This window comes from Lepeophtheirus salmonis, chromosome 9, assembly GCF_016086655.4.
Source record: "Lepeophtheirus salmonis chromosome 9, UVic_Lsal_1.4, whole genome shotgun sequence".
Classification (NCBI taxonomy): domain Eukaryota; kingdom Metazoa; phylum Arthropoda; class Copepoda; order Siphonostomatoida; family Caligidae; genus Lepeophtheirus; species Lepeophtheirus salmonis.
In genome coordinates, this window is record NC_052139.2 from 6,852,663 (window position 1) to 6,863,819 (window position 11,157).

At 29.4% G+C, this 11,157-nt stretch overlaps 1 protein-coding gene across 1 annotated transcript; it reads right to left on the bottom strand.

Moving 5' to 3' along the window:
• Positions 1-7,466: 7,466 nt before the first annotated feature.
• Positions 7,467-8,794, bottom strand: LOC121124173 (uncharacterized). Its single transcript, XM_040719299.2, has 4 exons — positions 8,668-8,794; positions 8,102-8,178; positions 7,944-8,045; positions 7,467-7,886 (listed from the first exon to the last, which is right to left on the bottom strand). Exons 1-4 carry the CDS (start codon positions 8,739-8,741, stop codon positions 7,609-7,611), a joined length of 531 nt encoding a protein of 176 aa, XP_040575233.1. The 5' UTR covers positions 8,742-8,794; the 3' UTR covers positions 7,467-7,608.
• Positions 8,795-11,157: the final 2,363 nt, after the last annotated feature.

The window sequence follows — 11,157 nt, forward strand, 5'->3', positions numbered from 1 at the left end:
TCAAAATCGTTGTAATTGCCTATACCATTGCTAGATACGGAGCGGGATATGTGTTTATTTCTCTCATCTCATAGCTGCTTGTAGCTAATCTAATGAAACTTCCTTAAAGCTAAGCTGCTCTCCTCAAAACATTTTTCAAATTGATTGGATTACTATGATGTATGATGGAACTCAGTATAGAGAATGTACCATCCAGATGGGTAATTGAAAAAGCTGATTGGGAAATAGAAGAAACGATTCCAATTTATGAAAGAGAAATCATTCTTAGTTATTCAAAAAAGGTATGGGAAGCAATGATTCACCAGAAAAACACTTCAGTGCCCATAACTCACGACGGTTATCTAAAATTATGGCAGTTGAGGCAGCCAAATCTACAAACCATAGTTTCACATGATGTACTTTTGATTGACAAAGCTCAAGATATAAATCCTACAATGTTAGATATCATCAATCATCAAAGCACGGCCAAAGTAATTGTTGGCGACCCAAATCAACAGATTTATAGCTTTAGGGGAGCCGTTAATTTACTAAAATAATTTAAATCGTCTAAGAAATTTTCCTTTACTCCGAGCTTTCGTTTTGGACCTGAAATAGCTTTTGTAGCTAATTGTTGCTTAGAGCACCTCAAGAAAAATGATGAGAGAACACTTTTTGGTAGAAGGAATAGGGATATGTTGGTTGGATCTGATAAAGATGTGGTTGGTCCAGTTACAATTATTGGTCGCACTAATGGAGGAGTATTCTTGGAAATTGTTCGACGTATTTGCGAATCAGATGATGAGGTAAAGGATTGTATCATTGGTGGTGACAAACTTTTACTTGAATATAAAAATCTAAAATTTAATCGAATGACTAAATATAAAAGGTTTCGGTCCATTTCTAGTCTTGAAATTTTTGCTAATCAGTCCAACGACCATCAACTTAAAAGCCTTATATCTCTTGTCAATTGTTATGATGTACCAAATTTCCGTAGAGTTATAATTATAATTTTATACTCGTTACTCGCCTGAACAGTCGTTACTCACTTAAACACTTTTTGTTCGCTAAGAAACCCGTCACTCAAACTTTTTAAATAATTAATGAAACAATGGATAATATTATTATCCTTGATCGGAATCTTAGCTGCTTTCTACTTTAAAGTTGAATCGTCATTTAAATACTCATAACATTTTTTAAATTAAAATATTGTCCTTTCTTATATCCATGAACTATTAAATATAAATCCTTTCATGGCCTATGTACGTAAAGTTGAATATTTTTATGTATGACGTTTGTGACAAAATAATATATTGTTTAACTTACAATAACACCAAATACACGTAAATTGGCCACCTATTGATTACTCTACTTTTACTTCTTATTAGCAGTATTAGTATTAGGTGCCTTTTATTTTAGATACTTAAGCAAAATAACCAACTCCTTAATATTTTGTGATTCTTTTGGAATAATGCTCGGAGTTATTTCCTAACAAAAAATTTCAAATGTTTCATGATTCGGCTTCACTTATTTCTATGATTGTGCTACCGTTGATTGGTTGAATTCAATTTTGCTCTTGCTAAATTGAATTATGACTAGTGTTGAATAGGTTCTATGAGTACATATACCCCCATTTTCAGTCTTGTTCAACAGTCCTAATTTACGATTAGTACGTCCTTTAGTCTCACTCTTTTTATCATCTTTCAAATTTGTTTGCTTTTTTCCCAACATTCACAGGGTGTTTGCTAAAAAGGAAAATTAATTTTTTTTTTTAAATTAAAATTTTTTTTGGCCGAGCAATAACTTGTCCAATATACCTTTTTGACTTATTTTTGGAAACAAAACTATCTATAACAAGTTTTTCTTTATCAAATTTGGTATTGAACAATTTTCTTTTTTTAGAGCTAGAAGATCAATTTGTGAATCCTATTTCTTTTAACTTTGGCATTTAAAAGATATTTTAACTTCTTATTGTTAGCCAATAATTAGAAAATGTTATTATAAATTTTTATATTTTCTTATTTTTCCTATAATTACAATTTTTACTGAGTAAGCTTCCTAGAATTAGGTTACCGACTCATTAGATCTTAAACGTATTGGCATACAACACTATATTCTTGAAATAACACTCTCTATGCTGGGTTAGACTATTAACAACTTTTAGATACTTAAATTAATCTTTAGTCTCTTGTTATTCGTTTTGATTGGCCAAAAGAAATGGCTCAAACATTTTAACTCATTTCATTGTTAATCACAAGCATGATTGAAAAACTGACCCAAATATAAGTTCCTGTTATACTGTCAATACATAAAGTGAATTATCTCTTTTCCATTTTTTTAGAAGAATATTATTCCTACCTGTATTTCAATCTATTGTGTTATAGCATATAAGCTTACAACTGTCATCTATGTCCCATTTTTGAATGTTTTTATATACAAAATTAGCTAGAACCTCAAATTTTCCAACTGAAAGCTGTGTATCATTAAGTAATTTATAAACTTTTTCTATGATATCCATATGAGAAGTCAATCAACCTTCATTTTCCCTATAACACTAGGAATAGTTTGATCATCCTAATGAATTACAAGAGCAATGTTACTTTTGAAATCTGTCAATAACATATTATACTAAATTACGCTCGTAGAAACTCTATTCTATTGTAACAAAGTGTGTATCTTTTGAGATCAAATTGATAAATGCTCAAATTCATCACTCCATCTATATTCTAAAGTTAAACCTGTTTTTTTGATCTGATACTATGTAATTGTAAAATAATACATTATATTGTTTTTATTGAATAATGATCATAAAAAGATCCCCAAATTTTCACTTTTTTGTTTACCTTTGTAAACAATGTGTGTACTTGCAAATTGTTGTAATTATCAGTTGATTTTTTGGGCTGTGATTCATTAAAGAATAGGTAGATAGGCTGAAAGCAGCACTTCATATACTACACTTGACATTTGTTTTGGAAACGTTCATTCATAACTTTTTCATAAAAATCATTAAAAATATGTTCCCGCTCTACTCAGACAACTACAAGCAAAAAATCCGGGATGTTGTTATTAGGGTTATTTCTCAAGAAATATCCTAAGAGTCTAAAACTGAACCAGAAGAAGGTCAAAGACAACCACAGCAGTTCGGTATTGCACAATCGAATTCCGTTACAGGTGATTGAAACCTGGATTCATACTTTTGAAATATATGGTTTTCTTTCGTTTCACACAAAATTTTAGCACCATATTCAATTTGTATTCTTTCTAAAGATTGTCTCCAAATTTTTGGGAAAATTTACTATTACTCCGAGATTAATTTATTATTTAAAGTGTCCAATTTTTTTAGTGGATGCAACATTTATTCAGGTTGATCTTATAGAGTGTTTATAAACAAGATACGCTATCTTAGTTCGGTGTCAGGGAAAATGGTAGTAGATAAAATGTTAGGGGAAAAAAGAAAAAGTTTCTTCTTGGAAAAAATAGAAAACTTTCTTATAACTATCATCAATATATTAAAAAACGTATTACAAATATGATAGGGGTGCAAATGGAAAAAGTGCAAATTACTTAATTCTCCCGTTACTCATTGATGGAAGAACAAAAATAGGCCTAATATTAGGAAAGAGCAGTGATTTTCACTTTGTAATAATCCAGGATGGGTCAGGAAGAAACGATTGGCTGTGGTGCAAGAAACCAGTTAGAGGATTCCGGGAGGTAGTCAAAGGTCGAGTCGTCGTTAGAGACTGTGAGGAAAAATGTAAAGCTCCTGACAATTAGGACAGCCTCAAATTGTATTAGAACGATGGTCCTCGTCTCTTCATAAACCTTATTTTTTTATGTATTACATATATTTTTCCTGAGCCCACATATAGTCACCCTACGGATCGTTGAACTTAGGCCATGTCAAGATGCTATACATAAGCACCTTATAGTAGGATTCCTGGATGATTATCTGTCCACCCATAATAAAAACCCGGAAGTATTGTCCTTCCATCAGAGGCCACAACGACAAAGATCATTGTTTGGGCCGGATATTTGGTGTAGTAGACCCCTTGGACCTCTTTTTTTGTTACCTGCAATCCGAGGGTCCTTCCGGTGTTTGTGGAGTATGAGAACTGTGAAAATCTTCTTGTCAGATAAAATTTTCAAAATTGACTCATTTGCCTTGATCCATAGGAGGATTTTTTTTGCATCTCTCGAACCTCCTGGTATTCATGGCCTCTGTCAGTAGGTGGCGTGGAGTCCTTGTGAAAGAATCTCTACCTTTTTATCTCAATTTTTGATTTATAGCCCTAGTGATGGTCCTAGGATTAACTGATAATATCAGGGATGAATTTGTTGGTACAATGAGGTATCAACTCAATATAACATGATTTTTTTCTTGTAATATCAGTGTATTAATAAAAATTATTGAAACTGCAAAAGAATAACCAATTTCTAAATTTTTTTGGTCAACAATAATAAATGTATTTATGTGTCTGTCCTTGGCCTGACTGCGGTAGCAGCCCCTATTTTAAGTACCTTCCTTGAACGAATTGTTTTTGTCATTGTCCTTGGTTAAGACTTTATTTAAAGTACAGATTAAGGGGGAGCTTATTTTTTTAATTTGAAAAAGGTTAATCTTTTGGGGTTGTAAATTTTTCTTTTTAGGCTAAAGACATCGTATATAAATTTTGAACGGTTTAGAAAAATATTTAAAGGTAGCTCAACGGCTTTACAGTTTTGAAATTTTACGATTTTTCTCAAAAAGAGTGTTTTGACTTGAATATCAAATAACCCCTTTGTGTTACAACAAATCTTGATAAGCAAGAAATTTAGTTTAATCAAATTGCAATCAAAAATATTTGTAATTTGTATTAGTGGTTAGTGCTAATTGGTCAAAAAGAGGAAAGGCTGCTATAAATTATATTTTTGCTATATGTCCATCTATGTGATCGTAAAAAAATGATATCCATATTTACAATTTATATGTCCCAAATTATTAGAAATTGTGAATTTATTACTTGAAGTAGATAGAACAGGTTATGTTAGGATAAATTTGACCTTTTTTCTACCTTTTTACTGACCTTTTTTCGTGTAAAGATACTTTATAAGCTAAATCAATTTAATAAATAGTAATTGAGGTATTAATGAAGACTCATTGTAAAGATATTGAACTTTTTCTGGCCTTAATAATTTATTAATATAGATTTCTATTTTTTTGGGTGCTTTCATTAAGTTTATTAGTTTATTTATTATTATTATTTTTTAAGTATGCATCATATTTATTATGATTTGGGATTTTGGAATTAACATCTAAGTATAAATGGACTCAGAAAAAAACAAAGTTTACCAGTAATAATTTTTATGGAGAGTTATTCTATTTTCTTATTATAAATGGGCATGTGTCTTTGAGAGAAGATGGGTGATTTTGTATTTTTGTGATTTTGAGTTATAAATGGGCTCAATAAGATAATGTTCGATTTTTCCCTTAGGGTGATGCCTAACTAAGCCAAATTGCCAAGTAAATATCCTAGACCCCTAAATAAATTTCTTTCTTTATGATCGTCGGTGTCCCCTTCTTTCAATGTATTACCCAGTTTCTGAATGAGAGCTCTAAAACTGGGATAAGCTATGCAACAAAATATAAAGGATTTAAATATTCAAAAAATCTTAATGAAATAATCAAAGAAATCTTATTGAAATATTTGGAAAAAAGATTTGATACAAAAAAATTAAAAATAGATAGGAAATCAGTGTATTAAGCACAACTAGATGTAAATATAGAGTTTTAAAGATTTTTTTAAGTTCCTATGTGTAATTATTGGGAATTATTCTCAGCTTAAGAAGAACAAATCCATATTCAGTATAATTATTAAGGAAACGACAGTGAACACCAAAATTAGAGTAATTATTGTATGGTTATTAAATCATGATTATTTTCCAACGCAGAGAGACACCCCATTGGAGTGACGTTTCTTTTTCAATCTTTTGATGAGCATTATTTATATCCTTCACTTTGTGTTGCATTAACTTTATTTCTTTATCTTCCATATTGATAAATCTTATGATATATTTTATCTATATTTTTATTTCGACTCGAAGAATTGACGAATGCAAAGATAGAAGTTGCCACCATTTAGCTGTCTGTACAATCCAATCCTTCTTTCCTCCGGATCAGAGTTTATCTTACTGAGTAATATTTAATCTAGATCACTAACATCAAATAAAAAATGACAAAGATTAATCAGTCCTTTAACGTTGTGAACCAATGTTGTTCCAGTCATCTTTTTGAGCTTTGCTTTATTTCATAATGATTCCAGTCAGTGATTTGTGTATAAAACACGTTCGTAATTTTAGTTCCGCTCTATAACCAAGCTTAATTTTTCAATAATTCTCTTGAGTTTATTATAACAGATGAACAAATTTGTCTTATTCTTATGATGAAGGAATCCAGATGGAATTATAGAAAATAAAATTTTTCCAGGAAGTCATCATAATCTTTAAGTTAATTGAAGTCTTCAAATTTCACAATCTTGTCATGCACCAAATTTGATTTCCCAATATGACATGATTCTGCTGAGGAATAGGTGGTAGATCTTGGTTTAGGAATACTTAATTGATAGTTTTGGGGATAAGTTTGAAAGATTGAAGGGATAGATTCTTTTTTTTTTTTTTTTTTAAAACCCCAAAAATATGGAACGGCAGATCTTTTTATAGATCTCTTACTATTGAAATCGTCCGGTCTAAAATGAAAAGAGCAAACCCTTGAATTTGGAGTTGTTGTTTAGCTTTTTTCGTGCAACAGCCAAGATCCAGACATCTCTCCAGTTACCTTATTCTCGGGAAAACGATTTTATACAGGTTTGCATTCATCGTTTCCAAGTAGAATAAATTCTTCAGTAGGAGTTAGCCAACTTTTGCAGCCAACAACAGAACAATGATTTAACATTGCATCCTATAAATAATAGAATCACAGAAGAACAACAAAATTACAGTCAGAAATATTATTGAATATATTATGAAAACTCCTTCCTTTATGCATAAAACACACTACATATGCGTACTAATAGCACGCCAATTTTTTACCTCTATTGGGATTGAAAGAAAAAAAGAATAATAAATATGTACCTTCCTCTTGGCTATATACTGCCTTCTATTAGAAATAAACAAAGAGTACACTATACTTAAGTTTACAAATCCTTTCCAATTTTTAGCGTGTCAGCTTATGTTGTAGTTGGACACCTAAACAGTGTTTTTTATTTTTTTAACTATTATCCCTTATCAGGGTTATTTAATATTGAGGAATGAACATCTAAGTAGAAATTAAATCTACGAGTGTTTGGACTCAGAAAAAAACTGAGTTTAGCGGTGATGACATTTTGTCAGAGTTATCTTTTATATTTATAAAAATATTAAAATGAAGTTTGTTTGTTCATGACACCTAATAATTTCGAACTATACAAGGTACTACATCAATTAATAAAATATAATAGTAAAAAGAGGGATAATAATATGCTTAAAACGGACTTTATTTATGAACACAACTCGGTATTGTATAAGAAATAAAGTAAATATATATTTACAACATGTAAAGATCATATAAAAACTTATATATGTATACCTAGTATAATGTATGTATTAAATATACTATGATTAAGAACCATGAAGACAACGGGTAAATAAGGTGAATGTCGGGGTTTTTGTTTTTCTTTCAACGATCCTAAAATTCAAGAAGGTGTCTTTAAAAGTAACAATCATATTTATTTGAATCTTAAAGAAAAGGGAGTCCTTGGGATTTTTAAAGAAAAACATATTCATCATATTATTGTTGAAAGAGGATTTGAAATATAATTCAGATCCAAAGAAATCTATTTTTTCCAATTGTTTCTGCTTCCGTTCAAAAGTCAATTGAATCTCATTTCCCATAGGATCTTAAATATTATGTAATACAGTTATTTCATTCTCGGTATTATATATGTATAATTTACCCATTCCGGTGACATTGTATTCTGCATCAGTGGGAATATAACCTATATCTAATACTGCAGGGGCCCCATCTTCATATGCTTTGATTATATCTTCTGATAGTCCTATAAAAAAAGTTTGATGAATATAAAACAGTAATCAATATGATTATTAATCTCACCAAGTTCTCTCATGATCTTTGGAATATTCCTTCGCTCGTTTTTGTCTTCACACCAATTGCCCTTAAATTTAGGGACACTGAAAGTAATAATGATTTATAAATAGTTCAAATAAAGAGAATGGTTGAAATTTACGAAATTTGTCATTTTAATAAAAAAAATATATAATGCTTAGATAACATTGAATTAAATATGCACAAAGTTTATAAAAAAGATCATGAAAATATTGTAAAATACATTATTCCTTATATCTATATAGAAAAAAAGCAGAGTCTCGCGCGCGTATATTTTCTTAAAAAATCATTTATTTTAATTTACAAAATTATAAGAGCTTATAGATTTAGTTCTTTGCCCCAGAACCGACTTTCACTAAAACCGCCAACGAATGAGTCCCTTTTGTTATAAACTGAGAGACTATTAATGAAAACCTGTTTACTACTTTATTTACTTTGGGAATGTTCTGGAATTTATATAAAAGATTTTATTTATATCAAATCCAAATCATGGATAATCTCCTATGTTAAATAAGTAAATCAGGAATATATTCTTATTGAAATTATATACTCACAATTGTGTTGCAGAGCAAAAGTCAACAACGAGTAAAAGAATTTGTACAAAAGCGATGTAATGAATAAGTTTCATTGTTTTTCAACGTCTGAAGAAAATAATAGAATAATTCATATTTTATATCGTTGCGACAAGTATGAACATATGTTTATGAATGATAGAAAGAAAAAAACATGTTTAACCTGCGTATTAAAAAACATTTACTTTATGCAAAATATCCATATTTCAAAAAATAAGTCTATAACAAATCAATCCTAGGGTGCAAATGGACTATTAGGGGAGACCCACAACAGTTTTCTAGAGCGTAATAAAGTATATAAGCACTAAAATTTTCTTAAAGTAATATAATTTCATGCAGATTATTAAGTCAAATCTACAAGTAAGTAGTTAATCTTTATCTTTGAGATATTCTAAATAATAACTATTTTGTAGGAATCCTACTAATTTTTTGGAAGTAACAACTTTTTTACTTATTTTATTTAGTTTTTTATTGTTTTTGCTATACTTTTGTTATTTTAATTTGTGAGTATTTGGCTATCAATTGATGCATATTGATGAAGCTTCAAAATTTACTTATCGATGAAAAACAGATAGATATCATAATACAAATTACAAGGGGGACAGTTGCTATAAGTGTTACAACTGTACCAAAAATAATTGTTTTGCTTATTATTTTAATAATATAGGCTTTAACATTTAAAATACAAGGACTGATTGATTTTTCTTCTGTACTGTAAAATGTTATATATGGCATGCCAAATAATATGTATGCCTTTACAAAATTTGGCCTAAATTCCGAAGTAATTCTTGATCTACAATGATAAAAGATTTAGGATGTTTAAACCAGGGCAATGGCTAAAAACATGAATTATATTATTAAAAGTTATCCCACAATCCTTGTAGAGACGATAAAATTGGATAAGTTTATTACATATTTGAAATTGCAACGTGAATTTTCGGCTATCATTGATCCCCACTCGAAAATGCACAAGATGGAGGAAGGCATAACATTTTTATAAAAGCTCCAGTGATTATTTTAACCTCGAGGTATTCCATATTCCTTCCTTTCCTTAATTTTGCATTTTCGTATACCATGGAGTGAGAGGCACGCATTTTTATAGCAATTTGCTTCAGAGAGAAAATAAGTCTTCTGGTATTAAAAATAAAATTTCTATGAGTGTCATGAATAGTTGGTGTATCATTTTTTACTTAGATCAACAAAATTTGGATGATCTTAACATTTATGACCTTTTTTTTAGCCTAGAGCCTAGTTTTATTAAATAACCCAAAAAATTATGTCAAATAAAATGTATGACACTTAAAATTTAATAGAAGCTAATTTTACAAAATAAATGGTCATTTGAGGCCAAAAGTAGGGACGGAGTTAACAATAGAAATATATAAATTTTTAAATTAATAAGTAATAGTTGTTTCTTGCTTAAAAAATTATTTGGAAAAAATCTGTCCATTTGCACTTAGGCATCATATCAAGGAATTAATTATTGGGACTGTCTTCCGAAGTACCATTATTCACAAGATTAAAAAGAAAATTGACAATCGATCAACAAAATATAGAATTGTAGATAAAGTGGTAGCAAGCTTATTTATTAATATTAAATATTTTATTCTGCAATTAAAAATTTTGACTTTTGACATTAAGTAAGGTATGATTAAATGATTTGGCCACTCAATAGATAAAAACTACAGCTTAAGTCATATATACACAAATATTTCCTAGATCAACAAGAAAGACTCGGAAATTTAAAATTATTAAACATATCAGGGACAATAATTTGATAACAGAGTATCTATGAAAAAAATAATGTAGTTATAACCCAATTCAACCTATAAATACGTAACAATGAATTATATTTTAGAGAAATCATATTTTTGGGAAAAGAAGATTTCGTGTTGTCATATACCTCAAAATCAAAATTAAGGGTTTCAAATTTATGAATATATGTCATTAAGGGCTACATTTAGGGTATGAATTTTTAATGTTTATTAGAGTAAAAAAACAGTCAAATGATTTTTCTTTTGTTTAAAATTAACAATCATCTTTTAATTAAGCAAATTTTAAGTAACTGCTTTTTATTATTTTTCCCCATCTATAGGCACAATTTTTACCATTTTCATTAATTATGGAATGAAGTCTAGAAAAAAAAATCCAACCTGACAATTGACTATAAATAATTCACTTACAAATAAAATACATAGGTCATTCACCTACATAGAACATCATATGTTTATTGGCATAGAAAACACATCATATGACACTTCGTCTTTTCTATTGATTTGACAATTTGTTTTTGTTCAATATGCTACAATATTGTTCAATACCAAATGTTTCACAATATATTTTATGATTTATAGAGCTTTGCAGAAAAAAACAACAGTATAGACTGCCTGTATACCTAAGCAGCCGAAACCGCCTGAATTGTGTTCTTCCTATTTTGTTTAAAGAAGGGATCATATAAAAATAATATACTAG